This window comes from Schistocerca americana, chromosome 9 (genome assembly GCF_021461395.2).
Source record: "Schistocerca americana isolate TAMUIC-IGC-003095 chromosome 9, iqSchAmer2.1, whole genome shotgun sequence".
Classification (NCBI taxonomy): Eukaryota; Metazoa; Arthropoda; class Insecta; order Orthoptera; family Acrididae; genus Schistocerca; species Schistocerca americana.
The window spans coordinates 88,166,076-88,188,881 of NC_060127.1; the positions used below are offsets into that span (position 1 = coordinate 88,166,076).

At 39.5% G+C, this 22,806-nt stretch overlaps 1 protein-coding gene across 2 annotated transcripts in view; it reads right to left on the minus strand.

Annotated features, from left to right (window-relative positions):
• LOC124550988 overlaps window positions 1-22,806 on the minus strand; it is a 276,903-nt gene that overhangs the window by 45,373 nt on the left and 208,724 nt on the right. For both annotated transcript variants that reach the window (XM_047125816.1, XM_047125815.1), the window contains one exon: window positions 628-741. In XM_047125816.1, coding sequence (XP_046981772.1) covers window positions 628-741 — 114 coding nt within the window. The remainder of the gene's footprint in view (window positions 1-627; window positions 742-22,806) is intronic.

Consider the following 22,806-nt stretch of genomic DNA (forward strand, 5'->3'; position numbering starts at 1 on the left):
CAACATTCCAACATGGGTTCTCTACTAGGCGTGAGGAAGAGGATCGCGAAGGTGGGTCCATGGGTGGCTCCATATGACAGAATAATAACATTTATTGGTCAACTGCTACGGATTGGTTGTGAGTCCTCTGGGCGAGGTTTGCCAAATGGCTCTGAGCACTATGGGACTTAACTTCTGAGGTCATCAGTTCCCTAGAACTTAGAACTACTTAAACATAACTAACCTAAGGACATCACACACATCCATGCCCGAGGCAGGATTCGAACCTGCGACCGTAGCGGTCGCGCGGCTCCAGACTGAAGCGCCTAGAACCGCTCGGCCACCGCGGCCGGCCTCGTTTCATGCAACCGTCAACATCTAAGCATATGCACAATGCTGCATTGCTGGTAATATGCTTGTACTGTGAATAGATTAGAGTATGGGACTTAACATCTGAGGTCATCAGTCCCCTAGAACTTAGAACTACTTAAACCTAACCTAACCTAAGGACATCACACACATCCATGCCCGAGGCAGGATTCGAACCTGCGACCGTAGCGGTCGCGCGGTTCCAGACTGAAGCGCCTAGAACCTCTCGGCCACACCGGCCGGAAATCCCTACCATGGTTTAATTTGTAACGTACTCACCAGAAACAAGACAGCGGTGATGATGGAGCCCGTCCTGAGGGTGCACCCACAGCAAAAATCGGTGACAACTAGAAGTTCTACTAAACGGTTTCGTTTTTTGAATGGGAAGCCGTTCTGCAACAAAAGAATGACGGTCAGAATTCATACACAAGCTCGAGGCACGTTCAGGATTCAATGAGCAAATGGTTCAAATGGCTCTGAGCACTACGGGACTTAACTTCTGAGATCATCAGTCCCCTAGAACTTAGAACTGCTTAAACCTAACTAACCGAAGGACGTCACACACATCCATGCCCGAGGCAGGATTCGAACCTGCGACCGTAGTGGTCGCGCGGTTCCAGACTGTAGCGCCTAGAACCGCTCGGCCACCCCAGCCGGCAATCAATGAACAAATAGTTATCAGATGCGATTGACCACACTGATTACACTGCATAAGCTTAGTACCTACAGGCGGACAGCTGACTGTGTAACTTTCTTAGTGTTATCGATCCATTACTAGTACTTATCTGAATGAGAGTTATGGTGTGTGAGAGCACAAGTTCGCTACCACCCCTGAGTAAGCACAAAATTAACAGAAAAAATAATGCGCACTTCGTTCTAGTGAATCTAGCTTTGACAAAGAAACGAGTGGAATACTGAGGTATAAGACTTTATGATGATCTGCCCTCTTTTTAAGACCTGACACACTGACAAAGGGAAGCATGTCATGTTGTTAAAGTTCATAAAACAATTTACTATGACAAGATCGCCTCGTTATTAAGAATATTAGCATTTCTGGACTGTTCAGTCTCTTTTACTATGTGACACTATGATCACATTCTATACTATTTTCGTGATGAAGAGTAACAAATACCGAGAGTTCATATAAGACGTGATCAAAAAGGGGGCTTGCTACAGCGTATATGCAGGGGCGTATATGCAACTAATAAAGAATGCTGGTGACAGTATGAAAATGACGCTGCTTAAACTTATTAGGTCCACCTATAAAACAGGAGAGATACCGACAGACTTCCAGAAATGTATCATTGTTCCAACACCAAAGAAGGCAGCAGCTATAAAATGCGAACAGTACCGATCTCTAAGCCGAATATCATATGCATCAAAAATTTTCATGAAAATAGTTCTGAAGAGAATTCAAGAGAATGTGGAGGATATGCTGAGTGAAGATCAGTTTGGTTTCAGAAGGGGATTGGGAACAAGAGAGGCGATTCTGGCACTGAGACTCGTTATCGAAAAGCAATTACAGAAAAATAAACCAACTTATATTGCCTTTGTAGACTTGGAAAAGGCTTTTGATAACATTACCTGGCAAGAGATCTTCAGAGTGCTGAGGAAAAGTGGAATAAAGCACAAAGACATCCGTGTGATACTCAGTTTCTATAAGAATGAGGCGGCAGTGATTAGGAACTGTCACCAGGAACAAGAAGCAAATATTAGAAAAGGGGTAAACAAGGATGTGCTCTCTCTTCTCTTATATTCAATGGGTACATCCAGGAAGCTATAGACCAAGTTCGAGAAATTACTGAGGTGGGGATCAAAATTAATGGGAAGGTGATAGACATGCAACGTTATGCAGATGATATTGCTATAGTCACGGAGACAAAAGAAGATCTAGAGGAAGTCCTCAGAACAATGGAAAAAATTCTATGCAATCAGTATGGAATGAGAATAAACAAGAAAAAGACTAAAGTGATGGTATGCAGTACAGGAACAAAATATGAACCTCTGAGAATGAGAATTGGAAGAGAGGAGCTGGAAGTGATAGAGGAATTTACCTGCCTGGGAAGAAAAGTCACAAGGGATGGTAGAAGCCGGAAAGAAATTGCGAGCAGAATACAAAAGGCCAAAATTGCATTTAATCGGAGCAGGAACTTACTCACCAGCAACAACGTCTGAAAATAAGGAAACGTATCATGAAGGGTTTCGTTTGGAGTGTGGCCCTATATGAATGTGAAATTTGGATACTTGGAAGAGAAGAGAGAAGTGGCTAGAGGCCCTGGAGATGTGATGCTATAGAAGGATGATAAAGATCAGCTGGAAAGACAAAGTAACAAATGAAGAGGTGCTTAGAAGAGTACAGGAAACCAGATCTCCGTGGAGGCACATCCAAACAAGAAGACACAAACTTGTAGTGCACATCCTACGACACAACAACATCATTGGAACAATAGCAGAAGGAGCTACTGAGGGGAGGAATTGGCGGGGGCGACCAAGGACATCATACATGCAACAGCTCATGAATGACGTTGGATGTAACACATAAGTGGAAATGATGAGGAAGGCAGACAGAAGAAAGGAATGGCGCTCTGCTGCAAACCAACCTCAGGGTTGAACACTAAAAGAAGAAGAATATGCAACGTTGACCGTCTCTGATACGGGTATATGAGCACCGACATGTAGGGAAGCGATTAATATGGTATTCGTGTCTTTCCAAACGTACATGCAGTAAAGCGGAAACGTGAACCACGCTGACGCTATTACCCAAAGCATCCAAACAGTACCAACGTGCTGTTATTCTTTTCTTGACTGCTGAGGGTCAAACACCCGTAGACATCCATCGCAGAACGAAAAACGTGTATGGGCCAGCATGTCTATCGAAAACCAACGTCGTGGATTGGCGCATCTAGGGATCCCACTGCTTCATGACAATGTACGTCACCATACAGCAAATGTCGTAACGCATAAGTTACGCCACCTCAAGTGGGGGACACTCGAGCACCCGCCCTGTAGTCCTGACCTCTTCCTACGTTATCAACAAGACTTCGGTCCCTTATAAAATGCCTTAAAGAGCCGACTATTCCTGTTGTACGGGGATTTGCAGCAGGCAGTTGCGGACTTTTTCACGTAGCAGGGTACAGCGTCTTACCAAACGTGTATCTTCAACCTGATGCAGTGGTGGGATGGCTGCCTGAATGCTCATGGCGATGTTGCCTGATTGGTATACAGATTCTGGACTATACATCCTTTGAAAGGAAACATTTTTATCGACCCTTATACATGACAGGGCAACGGCCTTGCCGCAGTGGATACACCAATTCCCGTGAGATCACCGAAGTTAAGCGCTGTCGGGCGCGGCCGGCAGTTGGATGGGTGACCATCCAGGCCGCCATGCACTGTTGCCATTTTTCGGGGTGCACTCAGCCTCGTAATGCCAATTGGGGAGCTACTTGACCGACTAGTAGCGGCTCCGGTCACAGAAAACCATCATAAAGACCGGGAGAGCGGTGTGTTGACCTCACGCCCCTCCTATCCGCATCCTCAACTGAGGATGACACGGCGGTCGGATGGTCCCGATAGGCCACTTGTGGCCTGATGACGGAGTACTTATACATAACAAAACTGCTGATGGAATAAATATTATGGCACCTGAAGATGACGATAGCATGCTGAAACCAGTAATGTGAACATTTGTGTTAATTAGGTAATCTTGACATAGTAAATTGCCACATGAAGGCGTCTACTATTTGACAAAGGGCATAAACGTTTCCAGCAGCTCAGTTCATTCCTAAAGTGGAGAAAGTTGCAAATTTACAGTTATAATAACTTGTCATTCACTTTCTTTCTGCTACTAAGCCTGTTCTACTGTTTTCACGATTCGGCGCATTTATTTCAACGTTGTGGCCATATGCCATTTCTATTGCCACAGATGTCAGTTAAGATAAGGGAATGAAATACATGTGAGCTATCTGTCTGTGAACTGTAGAAACACTGTTGCGTTTCTAGCAGTATTTTCTGTGGCCTATACTGGGCAATAGCACACAATAAGAAGCGTGGATAGCCTAAAAACCGCTCAGTATGGGCAATGTTCCAGGTCGACGGATGTTATTGCACCACATGGTTTGCATATGGTTCTGCCCTTCGCCCCCCCCCCCCCCCCAACGAAAAAGTATCCTTCATTAACTATAGTGGCCACAACGAAAGAAAGCACTTCAGTGCCATCTCAGGGTCTTACAGCATTGTCATTTACTGATTATTTCAAATGTTAGTAAAAGTTTCGAAAAATATATTAGATATCTCCAATTTTAGTCTATGATTCGAGTACTTTCCAACAGAAAATTTTCCCAGCTGATACGAAAAACAAACATAAATAAGAACTAACATTAAAAGAAATATGGAAGAAAAATACTTTCTACTTCAACCTGTGGACAAAAACAGTATACTGACATAATTGGACTGAAAATAATATATGAACATTCTCAAAGATTGTAGGTACATGAGACACATACTTCATTGTGAAAACACAAAAGTATTCTAGATACAAAATAAAATACTTAAAAGGTGTGAAACAACTTCACCTGTGTAACGAAGAAAGTCTTTGCTGATGAATTTATGTTCGCTTGGACCCTGTAGAAACTTGCAGCGAGAAACTTTTTAATAAAACTATGAAATTAATTTTGGTAACATCTCAGACATTATTACAGCACTGCGTTACGTGTGAATTAGATTTATGAGAGACTTCGTGTGCGGCAGTGGTACTTGGGTGCCTCCGCTGCGATTTTAAACACGACAGGTCGCCGTACTGCGACCGAATATATTCCCTACATTCTGAAATTTATTTTCGGCTCCTACTGACCCTTCGTCATTACACCCACCACAATTGCCGGTATACACTGTACGAAAGTAACTGTAGCTACTTTCTCTCTAATATTTCCTTTGAAGTAGAGCAAAATATATATTTGAGTGTGATTTTGTGAAACCCAATTTTATCTCAGTATACCACAAGACTACTGCCCTCAGCAAGCAGTAGTGCATTTTACACAAAACTGAGTCCTTGATGAAATTTCTCTGCATCCCGTAGCCAAGTTATCACGAAGACCAAAAACGGAATTTTCTGAGCCAGAATAATTAATTTTTTCATGGGGATCACTCAATAGTTTTTTTTAGCTGTTCGATACTTTCCTATGTAGTTGTAGCGAAGTACAGTTCTATACACTAACGTTTTGTCAAAATTGTCAAATTGTGTAGATTCCTGTTTTTCCTTTACATCCCTTTCTTGGATAATCAAAAGGTGTGTTCACATCTAGAGGTTCTGCCAATGTTGCTACACTGTTCTACGGAATACAATCGATTCGAAACACCGCAATGTTTTGTTGTCACTTTACGAACTTGCGCAAAATTTCTATTATTCCTGGCTTCTTCGCCGTTGGCGAAATTAGTAGAAAACTCTTCAGTACGTTCGATATGAATATTTTACTTGTTTTCGAAATTCTTGCTCCTGCATTTTGCTCACTGCCGAATACACGTCAGTGCACCGTTCCATGGCGGATTGTAACCATAGGTAAAAACACGGTGTCATACTGATCATTCAGCTGGCGCTAGTCTAAAGCTGGGTTCACATGCGCTACTAATATGACGCCACAGCTTGTGATTTTCCGCAGAGACACTGTGAGCTAATGTTCACAGAACACCTCAAATTCTACGTAGTTGCACAGCTTTGATCTGAAACCATATGGGCTGGTATTAGAGTTATAGTGCTGGTTATGGCAGTACAGCTGGACAAGAGTTACATACAAAGTGAAACCCAAATGTTAGACCTGCAAACAGATTTCAGACAGGGATGAATCAGAGGCCACAAACATATTTACGAAAGAAATAAAACTCTAAAATGCTTTGTGCTTTGGCAAACTAATCAGCAGCTGGCATGTATAAATATCATCTGCAAAGACGTCACTTCCAAGATTTTAGACTCTTATTGTATTCGTTGATCCAGGTATTTCGAATAATTAATTTTTAGTTTACCAGCTGCCACATCACACTCCAGGGCTATTTCCCAGGTATAATCCACAGTTTATATAGTGCTTGTATATTGTTATTTTTATTATATTTTATGGTTTTGTAGACAAGACTAGCACGTGTTCTTGGTTTTCAAATTGTGTATTGAAATTTCCATTGAAACTAAATTCGCTTTGTGTGTTTTTCCGCGTGGTGTATGTTCTTAAACAGCTGTGGCAGATTTCTTATTGAGTGCTCTTCAGTCCATTGAAAATAGTCGTGTTTATTTCCAGGTTCGTACGCCAATCTCGCCAGCGTTTCTCCAACTCCACGTCGATTCAGTGTGGCTGAAACTTTCTATTGTAATTAAAATGACTAGAACGAGTAATATTAAGTTCGAGTCTCACCTAATTATGTATCAGAGATGAACACTCGTTTATTACTTCCTTAAATATAACTTTTACTCTTACTATCGATTTGTAATAGGTAATATTCACAATTATAAATTTCATTCGTCTTTAGCAAAGCAAGAAGACAATCGGAGTCACTAACCTCACATCCAACAACAGAGATAATAAAATCAGAGATAATGCAAAGATAATGTTCACTTTTCTTTCTCAAGGAGTAACATCTTTGGTTCCCATACACAACACTGTATCTGACGGTTATTTCTGGAATAAAATGTGATATTACACTTGGTGTCACAAATCATGAAGTTTATACGACTCACTTCTTTGGTTACATATTACGTTTATTTACTCACTCGAAAATCTTTCAATATCGTGGGATAGGCCTACAGCATGAGTTTGTAAATATTCTGCGTGTGTGTGTGTGCGTGTGTGTGTGTGTGTGTGTGCGGGCGCAAGCAACTAATACACAATTTGCCAAATAAAACCTACAAAAAAAAAGGACGACTGATTGCTGCGCTCTATAATTTATAAATTTATAAATACTACACAATAGTTATGTCAGAGCAGTGGCGGACACAGAAAAACCTCAAGGAGGGGATGCTACACATATTTTGAGCTACCTTTACTTTTACTGTGATAAAAAAATAATCAAGTCACGTGCAAAGTTTAAGAAAGTTTTATTTAAACTGATTATACACATGTACAAGACAATGCCATCTTATGATATAAAAAAGTTACAAATGTCGTTGGCTTCCTTTGATGATTTCTATGCACCTGTTCTTCCTGGCAAATTAGTTAATTATATCGTCAAAAGAACAATCAATGTCGAAGTGAGTGTTCAGCAGAACTAAGCCATTAAATCGATCCGCCTTCATTGTCGACATCAGCCATGTCTTTATATGTCGCAATATTGAAAAACTTCTTTCTAATGTAGCAATAGATGCAGGTAGACAAGCAAATATTTTGTACAGCGTGAGCAAAGTAAGATAGTCAGATCTAGGACAAACAGACAACGCTTGCATAACAGAATCACGATCAGTAAGGGCATTTAGAATCTCTCCCGTAAGTCTCTTTTTAATCCCAAGAACGGGTGCAATGCGGGCGGCCCCGCAAATGGGGGACCCCCACAACAAGTATCCGCCACTGCGTCAGAAAACTCGTGTTTCGAAATAACTGTTACCAGGTAACAGTGATGGAAGTGAAGTGGCGCAACAAAGTACAACCAAGCTGAACTTTTTGTGGCAGCACAAAAGTTGCTTCTCTTCAGTGGCGCCACTGAAAACTGGGGGTCTGCACATGCAATTTCGTTGTAAGTGCAGTACGTCACTAATTGTGGCGACACTTTCATTGTGTGTGTTAACCCAGCTTAATGCTTTGTCAACAATGTACATGTGGCAACAAAGCTATGAGGCTGGCAGTTAGTGCCCGCAGACAGCTGGAAGCGAGTGTGACACTGAGGCGAGTAATTTCATGACGGACACTCCACCAGTTACTTATTCAGATATTTTAATTTAAACGAATGTGGGTTCTTGGTGAAACATTGTAAATTAACTAAACAAACACTGTTTTTGCCTTGTTTCATAGTTTTATTATCAACGTTACTGCACGACCTTGGTTTTGGGTTACAAGCCCATTTTCAAGTAATACACTTGAAAATGGCCTTATAACCTGAAACCTAGGTTATGCAGTAACATTAATAACAACATAGTGAAACAAGGCATAAAACAGTGTTTGTTTAGATATTCAGATATTAGTAATTCGTAATCTGCCCATAAAAGTACTTCAGTATCTGAAAATTATAACCACAAGCAATTTTCCTGCTGGCCAGAGGCGCAACGATTTCGGTTTGAAATACGTTCCTGTTATGTTAACTGCATTTATTACTGCATACTTAGTGACAAAATTAGGAAATAAAGCCCGGTCTTCATTAACTAGACCAAACTTGGTGCAGGGCAGCCAACGAATCTTTAAGCTATCAGTCAGTCTGATACCAACTAATCATTTTTTGCGCCTCATTTGTTCTTCGACCTGTCAGACGGGGGAAGAGACTTGAGAGGGCAGTTGAACGGAAGTAGTGTGCTTTCAAAAGACGTTATAAGATAAATGTCAACCAAAGCAAAACAATGGGGTACTGCAATGTCTTCTAATTTGATTAGGAAATGAGACATTGAAAGTGTAGATGCTTTTTGCTATTTGGGCAGCAAAATAAATTATGATGGTCGAAGAGAGACGATACAAATGCAGAGCGGCAATAGCAAGAAAAGCATATCTGAAAAAGAGAAATTTGTTAACATGTAATATAAATTTAAATGTTAATAAGTATTTTCTGAACATATTAGCCTTGAGTTTAGCCACTGACAGAAGTGAAAAGTGGATAATAAACAATTCAGATAAGAAGAAGACAGAAGATTTTGAAATACTATGCTAAAGGAGATGCTGGAGATTGGTAGATTGCATACCTAGTGAGGTGGTACTGAATCTCAGTTGGGAGAAAACAAAACCAAGGGCATGAGAAAAAGTACTATCTCTGAATATTGTATGGAAAGCCCATCAAGATTTTCTTTTAAATAAAAGAAGCTCTATTAACAGTCTACATCTTTATTCTTCATGTCAACATATATATACCTCAATATTGTCACCCTGGCGATGAACATATTTCTCCCAAAGAAAGACCATCGCTGTGGAATGTGTGACTTTGTTGACGGAGCCACAAGCTGACCTCTGCTTAAGCCACTTCAATACTATTCGTAACCCCATACAGGCCATGTTGTAAATTACCACCTTACTTATAATCACCATTTCCCTTTATTCCTGTTACTATGATTTCTTTTGCTGTGTTACAAATTTTTCTTTGTAGAATCACAGTTTCTTCACTCGCCTGCTTAATATCACCATTATATCTTACCTGTTTGTAATTTAGGACCTACCAGAGAAAACATCTTTGGAATATGTCAACAAAATGTATTACCGGATTATTTTTTCTATATATGGCTGTTGTAATTTGTCTATAGTTCATTAGTTAATGTGTGGCATATTTTATCTTAGTTAAATAATCTTACATCATATTTACACTAAAATAATCCCTCTTGATTTAGTGATAATTCTAACATTAACATTTTCCATCACTGAAAATGGAGATGGTGGTGGTTGTCGGGATGTTTAAGGGGGACTAAACAGCGAAGGTCATCAGTCCCCCACTGAAAATGGAGATACTCTGTAGAGACAGTAGTTTAAAATCTTTGATTCAACAAAATTTCACTGCACCACATACTTATCTTTGTACGTAATGATGGTGTAAGAGCCAAAAACCGGTTTGTGTAACAAATAATAAGTATTGTAGCATATTACACCAGTAATGTGCATGTTTCATTGACAATTTTTTTTAAACTTGTAAGAAGTTTGAAGAAATCCAAAACTTATTGAATGACATACATTTTGAGACAATATATTATTAATATCCAATTCACAAAAAGAGTGTTCTCATTTCTGTATCTGCATGGGATTAAGAAAAAGTCATAAAACGTAATCAATTTTTTAAAGTAAAAAAACCGCCATTATGGATAGAAATGGATGTCATTTCTCAGCATGTCACACTCGTTGATAAGGAATCGTCAAAAATATAAATTCTTGCTTCCAAAGTGATGTTTCGTCTTCTGCTCCTGTGGAAGCGGTTTACAAAGTGACTCGCAGTGAAACAGGTACAGAAATTCACAGAAGAACTATAAATCTGTCGTGTATAAAGAGAAAGCTGTGTCAGGAAATTACTTTTTAAACTTTCCACAGGTCAAATGCAAAAATGACAAATTTCGCATTAATATCGAGACTTTCGGAGAAATTAGGTGAACTGCACTACTACACACGTAACTGTAAAACAAATCGATCAGTTGTTAAAATCAGTGATTAGTTTAAGCCATATATGAAAAACGCTGTAAGTGATGGCTCCACTTTTGGTAGTGCGTAATGACAGAAACTCGGTTGTTTGCCTTCTGTCACGTGATTTAGAGATGGTGTTTCAAACCTTGGAATTGCAGAGGTATGGACGTGTACACTCTTTTTGTGTCTATGGCAGGGATATACAGACATGCTAGAATAAAGGCCACAAACCCCTTAATGGTGACTACTTAAGGCCGCAAAAAATATCGTCAGTTGTTTCGTAAAAATTATGTTGCTGCCTTATATCAGGTTTTACATGGTCAAGAACGTGGAACTGCGATCTCAGTTTTTAACGTAACTGTTATTGCTCAATATGAAAAGTTGATAAAATACTATTACCAGTTTCAAATGTTCTAGCATTCATCTCCCAGTTTAAAATAAGCAGAAAAAATTTTGTTCATTAGAACTTCTATCTACTTACAGTAACTATAATTTGAAAAGAAAGTAATACAGAACATACCATAAAATATTATTATGAATAACAGCCAGCTACACTGCTATATAAATTGTTTATATTTTATCTAATTCATGATGAGCCCATTTCGGCAAACTGCCATCGTCAGGTGCTCTGTAAGTACATAAATAAGCGATGGTCTTAATATAATAGTCTTCTATGATTTGAAAAGCTATAATATATCATTACGTGTTTTCTCTTACATCTAACGTCGTTGCTGTCATGTCCTGTCTGTTTTAAAATTATTACTTTCTCCCAGGTGTACATTGGACTTGTATGTCAGATATTACTTGTTTTCCATATATGCTATTCTTCTGACAACTTGGATGACAGAGGGTCAGCGATATTACAAGTTTACATAGTTACCATTATACGTAAATAAGTGATGTGTGGAATTCAGTTGTTTATTATTATTATTATATAGGTTTGTTTATAATTTTGGTTTTGCCTCAAGTTTGTTTAAATTTTATTTGAGATTTGTATTTTACGTTTTTTAATTTTTTCATAATAATTGTTGTTGACTATGATTTGTGTTGTTCTGTCTCTGTTTAATACTACTCATGTTGTTATCGCTGTTACTATGGATGTGTGTTGTTTAGAGTCACTGATTTGATTATTTTACCCGTTTTTCCGATTTATAATGTGAATAAAGTGAATAAACTTTATTCACATTATAAATCGGGGAAAACGGTAAAATAATAAAATCAGTGACTCTAAACAACCCATATCCGTAGTAACAGCGATAACAACATGAGTAATATAAAACAGAGACAGAACACCAATACAAATCATAAACAACAACAATTATTGCAAAAAAACGTAAAATAAAAACCTCAAATAAAACTAATACTTTAGGCAAAAACATAATTAGAAACAAATCTATATAAAATAAATAATAAACAACCGAATTTCACACATCATTTATTTATAATGGTAACTACATAAACACATAATATCGCTGACCCACTTTCATCCAAGCTGTCAGAAAAATAGCATATATGGCAAACATGAAATATCCGACATACAACTCCAGTGTACACCTGGGAGAAAGTAATAAATCTAAAACAGACAGTACATGACAGCAACGACGTTACATGTAAGATAAAACACCTAATGATATATTATAGCTTTTCAAAATATAGTTAGAAGACCATTATATTAAGACCATCACTCATTTATGCACTTACAGATCACCTGACGATGTCAGTTTGTCGAAATGGGCTCATCGTGAATTAGATAAAATATAAACAATTTATATAGCAGTGCAGCTGGCTATTATTCATAATAATCATGTCATTAAAAGACATATTTAGCACTGCAGGCCCCAAAGAACAAAAGCCATAAAATATTATTACAGAGTAACACATCACATATTGTAAACTGCTGCATGTTTCGTGATGCTGCTATTTGACATAAAAAGAAGCATGTATTTGCAAAATGCCACCATAGTATTAACAATTATATAATAATATTTATCTTAGTAACAAAGGAATGTTGGCAAGTTAACTTACAGTAGTCAAAACAGTTCAGCACCTGAGAATAATAAAACTTTGGAAGAGTACATAAGCAGGGGCCAACAGTCTTGCCGCAGTGGTTCCCGTCAGATCACCGTTCCCGTCAGATCACCGAATTAGTGCGCTATCGGGCTGAGATATTATTTAGATGGGGGACCATCCGGTCTGCTGAGCATTGTTGGAAAGTGGTGTGCCCTCAGCCCTTGTGAGGCAAACTGAAGAGCTACTTGATTGACAAGTAGCAGCTCCGGTCAGGTAAACTGACATACGGCCGGGAGAGCGGTGTGCTGACCACATGCCCCTCCATATCCGCATCCAGTGACGCCTGTGGGCTGAGCATGACACAGCAGCCAGTTGGTACTGTTGGGCCTTCCCCAGTCCTATTTGGGCGGAGTTTAGTTTTTTATGTACGTAAATAAAACAATAATTCTGGAGAGCAGTTTGTTAATTGATAATGGAACATACTCCTTAGTTACTCAAGAAGACATCTGAAAAATAAAATGCAAGAAATAAAAGAGCAAAGTTATACCATCAGAAAGTCCATTTCACACCAATAAATTACGAGATAATTAAACAAATTAAATGTAAAATGCAGAAAGGCAGAGAGGTTGCGTTGTGCAATCAGTAAATTCTGCGGATTATACCATTCAGTAGTTTCGACAAGGGCCTGCCCTCTCTCTTCTGGGAGGGAATGAAAGATGGTAAAAACAAAGTTGTATGGACGAATTATGAGGGGAGGGTCGCCATCAGATCAATGGCGGGCTTCATGAGTCCTGCCGGCAACGATCTGTTCATCTCTGATCTATTATCTGTAAGTCCCGCATTATTGTGGACAGGGTGCTACAGAGCAAAGAGAAGCCGCATGGTGGTCGCAGCGCTTCATCGCAAAGACACAAGCCAGCCGATCAGCAGTCTTTCTCAAACGATGTTAAAGAAACTAACTGCTAACAAAATTGATTCTCGAGCACCTCATAGCTTTCTTCATAAGCTTCATGAGGAACTGCTTATCGTTTCGTTAATCGTCGTAGTTGTGATATTTCTAAATTAAGTAAGCTACTGCAAAAAAATTGAATAGCGCACAAAGAAAAATAGAGGTTCGCTATGAATATGCGTTTGGTGCAAAGTAGGTCGTATGTACCTGAGTACCAAATGTAGTGAAAATATTGAACTGCTCTTTAGACTTGGGACGGGATCTATAGCTCACTCCGTTCTCGAGAAAATGGATCATATATAACGTTCTCCTTTCCACTCCCATGAGAATGAAACATTTCAACACACTGGCATCTCATAAACGGTTTATAACTCTTAAAACAAGATTTTAGCAAATGACAGCACTCAGATAGGGTCAACAGAGCTAGTGGAACGATAATTATTACAGGTTCCTAGAAACTGGAATTAGATTTCAAGGTATGACTCTGACATTCACAATAGGATTCATAAACATTGAAAGAACTGTGGAGTCAACTACCGAAGTGTTGTGGGACTGCCTCCAGTTATAACACGAGTGCTTCTGGAAGATGATATTCTAAATACTGTAAATTATTTATACAAAATGCAGAATTTTGCAAATACAGTCAGTGATGTTGACAGAAAACACACTCATCTTAAATGCTTGGGAAATTATGGTACAGTGTTTACAACCAGAAAACATTTTCATCCAATCATCCTACATGCAGTTGCAGATTATCACAGGAAATACATTACCATCGATGTTGGGTGATATGCAAGGAAATAGAAGATGGTAGATCTCAGTCTTCTAGAGCATTTCTCTTGATGCAAGAAGGGAAGCTTAGAATACTGCTGGACTCTCCACTACCAAAGACATCAGGGGTGCTGCCTTTTGTGTTGATTGGTGATGGAGCATATCTATTGCTGAGGAATTTCGTCAAACGTACAGTCGATGTTGAGAAATGAGAGGTGGCGGTCTGGTTTATTTGGTGAAAAACTTTCTATAGCCAAGATCACATAAATACTTCTTTATTTTTGACAACCGAATTTGACAGACTTTGCTGGCATCTTCTGGTGTCCAAAATTTTTCGTTAAAAAACGTTTGTTGTGAGCTGGATCAACCTCATACCATGTTGTCTTATTAGTGTATGAAATATGCATTATACAGAGGTTTGTCAGAAATAAAACATTTACTGTCACAAAGCCAATTGTGCACATCGCCATGTCTGTATATATAGTGCTCTCAGTTGATTATTAAAGCTTAAAAATAACAATGTACAGTGAAATCCACATTAGTTAATTTGCTTACTGATGACCAGAATACGACAGCAAAGTCTGTCGGGATCAGTTGTCTAAAATAAAGAGATATTTATGTGACCTTAGCCGTATAAAGTTTTACCATGGAATATTTCGACAAACGCTTTACAGACCACGAAGATTAACTGGATGAGCCTTTGGTATAGGGAGTACTAAGTGGAGCATATTTTGGAAGCAAGTACGAACTTCACCATAATCTGCTGATTAAGTTGTGAAATGTGCACATTCTGTACAACTGTAATATTGCTACATTAATTTGCTATGCTGTAATCGGGTGCTAATAGTAGAATAAAAGCGGGTTAAAAGCCGTGATCTGTCTGGGGACGTTAACCGTGGATTACTGGGCAACTGTTTCATCAGATATTTAGTCTAGGTTTACCAAGCAGACTAACATTAATGATAATCTTTTAATAGTCATACAAAACCGGTAATATATATATATAAAAAGAGAATTTAAATAAAAAGAAAGAAATCAGTTTATATTTGGAAATTTATTTTAAGATTGTTCATTGAAATCTCAGCATATTATACGTGAGTTATAACTCAGCTGGTGCCTTATTTACGATTGAAAAATGTGAGATTGTAATCTTACGGAACACATAAAATATGGAGCCAAGATTGGGAGACTGCATACGACACTGCATTCATAAAATAACTCACGAAGAACATTGAAACATAAGCAAGAAGAAATTAACCACAACCAACAGATTCAGTTTTTACCCAAAGAAATTACGTTCATACCACAATCCTGTCCGTCATGTAATTACCACACACTGGTATACTAAATTCATATTAACTCTTTGTGAAGTCTTCGCAAAAAGAATAGCTGAGGGCTACTTTGATGATTACACCACATGCTCCACGTGGTCAACTTGGTTTACACAAAGCGTACAACTCCACAAATTTTGATAGTTAAAATACATTAGATCGAAAAGCAATTGACAAAAGCAAAACCTTGAACTGGTTACTAACGTCTTACTACTAACCTGATGGGTCAAACAGTTATATAAGCACGTGGTAGTGGTCTCGCAAAGTACACCCCACGTGGACTGAACATAAAGAAAAGTTGCTATATTGAAAATATAGTCAAGACGAGACGTTATAATCACACAAGCATTCGCATTTAAGATTGATGAACTTAGTTAGAGTTACTGATCAACACGTGGTTCCACTTTACTCACAAAGTAGTAACAAAGCAACAACCGGAAAATAATATGAACTTCACACGAGAATTACACTACGCTGCAATTTAAGATAACCTTAGATATTTTAGAGTTAAAACCGAAATAAAGATGATTAAATTTTCAGTTAGGCTGAACTTAACAAATCCATTGTCCTATGGACTTAGCAGACACGCGCTTAGCCGGAGATCTTACCACTTCAGACGCTCGCCACGGCCACCCTGCAACTGCCTACTGCCGAGCGTGTTTCCTGAGGGTGGCTCACAAAGACAAACGGAAGGGGCCAGAGGGGCAGCTTCCTATACCAACATGACAACGGACGGACAGAACCATACTAAGGATAGAAACCTCTCTGCTTTAAGAAAGCGTAGCTACCTGTTCCGACGTTGGTCCTACTGTTCTCTAGCAGACAGCCTTGTCTGCTACCTTCAAGCATGCAACTACAAATACATTTGCTCATTCATACTCTCACACAGAAGGGAAGGGGGATGACAGTATCTTATCATATACAGTATATAAAAGAAAGCGGATGTAGGTTCCGTATGAGACTGTGTGACATGAATTACATATAAACTGTGTTTTAAAGTGTAGTAGTGTGACAGATCGTTCTTGTTTATGTGTAAAAGTAACACGTTCCACTACTCAGTCTCCTCCCAGATAGTCAGAAACGCCACAGTAAATTTAGGAGAGGAATTTATTCCATAAATGACAACAGATTTAAGAAATCAAACATGAAAGGAATCCAACAGAGACCTTTCACAACCTTGTCACTGACCTAAAAAGATCTGAGTGTCAATGAGCAACATACACTAGAAATCAAGCATTCTACACAAGGCACTTATCAGACAGAGCGAAACTTTAATAGAGCTTCAAATGAAGCTGTCCAAAGGAGACGATTTTAAAAACTTTTTGACACATAATAAGAGACGATTTTCAAGTGCCTGTCAGCTATGTTACTTCAAATTTATTATCGACTATAATTATAAGACAATGAAAGAAATAAGAGGTTAAGAAAATATATTCCATACTTGTAGTCTGTAATGCTGCAATCACCTCATCAGATAAATAGTCTAAAATGAATCAGTTGTGACGATACTTGTTTCACTGGTTCCTTAAAGCATGCTGAGTACAAACAGCCGCTATCACGGCTCTCACCAATGCCACTTGCTCAACAGTACAACAAAAGAAACACAAGTGCCAGCAACAGTACTGACTCTGCTACCCACAGCAACAGCTGAAGGCTCCCAACTATATCCAACTGCAGCCTGAGTCAAGGCCGGTTCCCACTAGAGCGCGGCAGCGCGGCTTGCAGCAACGGCAGCGGCAAGCGTTTTCCGCTTTGACGCGGCGGCTCGCAGAATTGGCGTTCCCATCTGGAAGCGGCAGATGCTAGCGGTAGCCAATGACGGACAGCCACTGACGTACAGGGCGGGACCCACCGAAACGACCGGTGTGTTTCAATAACTATACCTTACATCTATGTGAAGGAAAGACGAAGTTGGGTGAAGACTTTCCAATTTTTCATTTTCTGTACAATGTACTCTTTCACATATTTCATTATTCGTGTTTTCTCATTTCAGCATAAACAGATTTCATGACTACCGTTCATGATTGTTCACTATCTCCTAACACATTGAAACAATGTACGATAAAAGAGATTATTCAGATAGTTAAGCGAGACAAAACTTTAAAATGTGATACGGTAGCGGGTACACGAAAACAGTAAGAACACAAAGGCTGGGTGGAAGGGATGAAAGTGGAAGCCACCTGATAGAATTTCCCACAGAGCATAGTAATCATCGCCAGCACCTTGCTTAAGAATCACAAAAGGATAATATATATTTGGAACAGAGTTTTCGAAACCAGATTTTAAATTGTAAGGCATTTCCTGGTGCAGACGCAAACCTGACTGAAGACTGTCAATAGCAAGAAAAGCGTTCTGAAAAAGAAAATTTGTTCACATCGAATATAAATTCTAATGGTTGGATACTATTTTACAAAGGTATTTGTGTGGAGTGCAGCCTTGTATGTAAGTGAAACGTGGACGATGAACAGTTCTGTCAAGAGGACAATGGACGCTTTCAAAACGTGGTGATCAATAACAATGCTGAAGATTAGATAGGAGGATCGTGTGACTAAAGAAGAGGTACGGATTTAAATACAGGAGAAAGAGGAAATTACGACACAACTTTGACAACAATAGGGGTTACTTGACAGGGCGTATTATGGAGCGTCAAAGAGTGAGGACAAAGGGGTTGGGTGATAGTATTCTGATAATAATCTGTTGAAATACTATTCTACTATTTTATCTATTAATGTAAGCAGTGAATTTACTCTTCCATGCACTCCTCCACAAAACATTTAAACCAAAACTGAAATCAGCTGAACACCAAATCTTTCAACCACTGTCTGACAACTACTGGATTCACTTTCAACTTTCTATAACTATTACTGGCTAGCCACACACACATACAGATATAAGGAGAACAAAAATAAACAAACATTAGTTTTCAGCAATAATTCTGCAGGTTGGCAACATGTACATAAACAAACCAGACAGGAAGGGACATGAGTTGAACACACTGTAGTTACTACTTCAAATCATTAAAACGTCTACTGCTGGTGACAGAAGAAAAAAACAGCGAACATGAAAATTTGCTTATGTTCCATAATCAAAGTTTTAGTTCAACCTCCAGCATGTGACCAGGTGAGGGGAAACGTATATGAACGCCAAAAACTCGATTCACTGTAAGTAATCAGTCATTCGTGTAAAAAAAAGATGTGAACTGTTTTATAATCTGTAAGTATCACACTGCCGGCTGCGGTGGTCTCGCGGTTCTAGGCGCTCAGTCCGGAACCGCACGACTGCTACGGTCGCAGGTTCGAATTCTGCATCGGGCATGGATGTCTGTGACATCCTTAGGTTAGTTACATTTAAGTAGTTCTAAGTTCTAGGGGACTAATGACCACAGATGTCAAGTCCCATAGTGCTCAGAGCCATTTGAACCATTTTTGCAAGTATCACATATCAAAACAAAACTGAATCATTCTAGATTACACCAAAGATCCCTTAAATTAAAAGGCGAAACGTGTCTTGAATCAGTAAAGTACACTGGATAAAGAAAAAAAAGTTTGTTACTTACGAAAGGAAATAATCAATAGCTGTAGATATTTCGTAAATTACATCTTATGACATACCAGCAAATTAGTTTTGGTTTAACTTCTCATTCCACATGCTATTAAATGCTGTTTAAAAAAATTCATCTATCCCTTCCGAAAAACTGTAGTTACTTTCATATCTCGGTAGATAAACAGATTTAGGATATTTATCATGGGACGAAATACATGACTTTTCACAAGTTATCGTTTGTAAAAAAACACGTTTCGATTTCTTGAATCGTTTCCGAAATCTGCGGTTGATACAACCACATGGTTTACGACGAGCGGGACGAAGTACCGGTAGCGTCGCGAGCGACCTGCGCGCGGTCACGGCACAGCCCGTCCGCCGACATATCATTCAATATCTTGAGAACGGTGATAGCTATCGATCTGCTCTCGGCTTTAAAAACAATTTCGATATGTTGACTAAATTTCATACGCAATAATGTATTACCTAAAATGAACTGTACGCAAAGTCCTCGCAATGCGTTTTTACCTCTGCACACTCATTAAAATTTCGCGTAAAGGTTTACGTAAATGCGATACAAGAAGTAACCACGATGAATAACGAAAAGAAATTCGGTCCTTTATCGAGAGAAGATATCGGGCTGTAACATGCCAAGAATGAAATTTTTCTGCCAAATAGTTTTCTTGGAATCGGATGATAAGTATTTCATAGCTGCCGCCGCGTCCGCGCCAGCGGTTCGGCGAAAGTTCGTGTGCCCGGGGTTCCGTACCTGACGTCACGCTCAGCGCGTTCTGTGATTGGCGGCGCGGACCTGGAGCGCGTCACGCGGCAGTGGAAGCGGTTCAACATGGGCAAACCGCGACGCAGAGCCCGCCGCGCCGTGCCACTGACGCCGTTTCCATGGCAACCACGCCGCTGACGCGCGGCAGTCCTAGTGGGAACCGGCCTTCACTCGAACACTCTGGTCGTCATTCTGTGAAACAAATGAGTTTGATTCGCTCAGTGCCGCTCTTTACCACTCTGCCCTGCACTGCTCGGCCTGCAGTATCACTGTAATCACATGCTCTAAAGAGCACAGGTTTGTTTCGCCAGCGCAGCTCTGATCATCCCGCACCACCGCTCCACTATAACAGCAGCCTAAGGCTACAGCCATACCAGCGGTTTTTTTTTTTATGCGCATTTGTGTGGAATTCACACCAACGTCATAGACACCGCCTGTTAAATGAGGCTATCCATGTTGCACTTTTACACACGCTGTGTGCCTCAGAACTTACGCATCCACACGCTGCTAACACGCTGGGATGTTACGTTTTTTTCACACTGGATGCTGGTCACATGTGTGGGAAACACTCTCCAGACGTGTCTGCTAAATACGTTGCCACCAATTTCACAAGCCTAGTGCAGGTGAATCGGTATAACTTTGTGCAACAATCTGTTTGTAGGGGCTGGGGACTCAGGAGGTTGCTACATAGTTTGCAGACTAAGCCACCACTGCATCACTCTCATTGTAGTCCTCTTGTCTTATCTTGTACAGTCTCAAAATGGAGTGTCTGCCCAGCAAAGTAATAATTAAGGAAGTGCAAAAACACCTATGGCTATACAACACACTGGACAAAGAGTACAAAAACAAAGATAAAAAGAGAAAATGGTTGCTAGCAGTTACAGTGGCCACTTAGGGAGGAAAGTGGAATGGAATGGATGACAAGTAGGAATGAGATATTGGTGAACACTGATAGTAAATATTTCATTAATATTTACTGTGTACAATGATATTTTTTCATGAATAAAATGTCAACAAGCCAATTTTCGGATTAAAAATACTAGTCTTCAGTAGTGGAACAATGCTGGTTCTCATTGACAGGTCCCCCTTTCCTCCCTGCTCCAAAAGCCAAGGTTGCTCCCTCCCAAAGTCAGGGCACCTCTCATCCAAGGTTAAGATCACAAGATGGCAGGCTGTGGCAGACAAGATGGCGGACAACATGGCAGACTGTGGTGGACACATTGGTGGACCATGACATCAAATAGTTGGTGCCACTGCAGTCACCCACCCTGAGGTCCTACAGCCCGTCACTAACTCACTCACTTGTGTTCTGTTCATGGTAGTGGAAGGATCATGAAATGTCAGCAGAGATCAGGTGGGCAGAATAAGAGGAAGAAGAATGTGAGTATACATAAGAGTTATTAACCATCAACGCCATTACACTAGACCCCACTGGAATATCATAGCATGACACACAACTGATCAGGCTCCCACCATATGCACCATCACTTGTAAACCCAACACATTGCACAGCAGGGTTAATACATGAGCAAACATATAACTGTTCATCAAGTCAAAGGTAAGTGTTCTATTGACCACATCACCACCTGTCGAGTCACAGCAGTCAAAACATGGGCTCCCAGATATATCTGATCACAAGACACAACTGTTCATCAAGCTACATTTCAGTGGTTATAAGTTTGTTATAACATATAATTTGACTGCCAGTGGATCAAAATGCATGAATATATCCATAAAAGCAGACAGTGAATGTTAATTAGTTGTCAAATGCAGTGTTAAACTGCAGTTTCATCAGAGGATTTGGAATGAACTACGTTGCACTATGCTGCACATTGATGCACAGATGACGACAAAGTACGACACATCTAATCCTCACATTGTCCTACTTGACATTAATGTAGCCCTCATAGCAATGTATGTGAAGGTAACAGTCAAGGTAAAATCTGGAGACTCACCCATTTATCTATGTCGTTCTAATGTTATGAACTTACGTGACAAAGAGGCTGCATTATCAGGTGTAGTAAACAGACTGAATGGGTGACAGCTGTGTGTTAGAGCTGCATTCAATGATGTTGTGGATTACCTGTGTCAGCATAGCGTACATGTGAATGACTTACAGTAGTGTATGAGACCAGGTGTCTGTACAGCACCTAAGTGTACATCTGTAAATATTAACTACATACATGCTGCTTTTCTGGCATATAAGAACCACGTATTCAGAAAATTCTGTAGATAACTGACTGAACCTGATATATAATAAAATAATACTTCACCATAAATGAGTTCTTCACTGTCAATCATGAATGAGGTTATGATATTTGATAAATGCAGAGCTACAATGTTAGTTGTTAATTTAAGTGGAAAGCATATTGCAAATTCTGAACACTGAGGCATCAGCCTATACTTTGAATACATCCGTCAAATCACTGCTAAGGCAGAACAATGACTGCATGGCTTACATTTTCTAGAAATTTACTAAGTCTAGTGGTTCTGAGGTTTCTGGAGCTAATTAACCCTGAACATGTAGTGAGACTGCAGCTGGACAACTTTGGATTAAACATGAAGGAGCAGAGTTATGCTTTTTCCCTGGTTTAAATGCAGAAATGTGTGTAAGGTACTTTTTTATATTTATATGACGATTGCTTGAATACAAATGATGATTATTTATTTTCTATACCTCTGATGTGATATTTCATTATGACTACCAGTATTTCACAGTGATGTGTTTATTTATAAGTGTGAACCTTGTTAAAATATCGAATTAATGGACCTCCTCCTATTAAAATGTACTGTGAAGGTTGC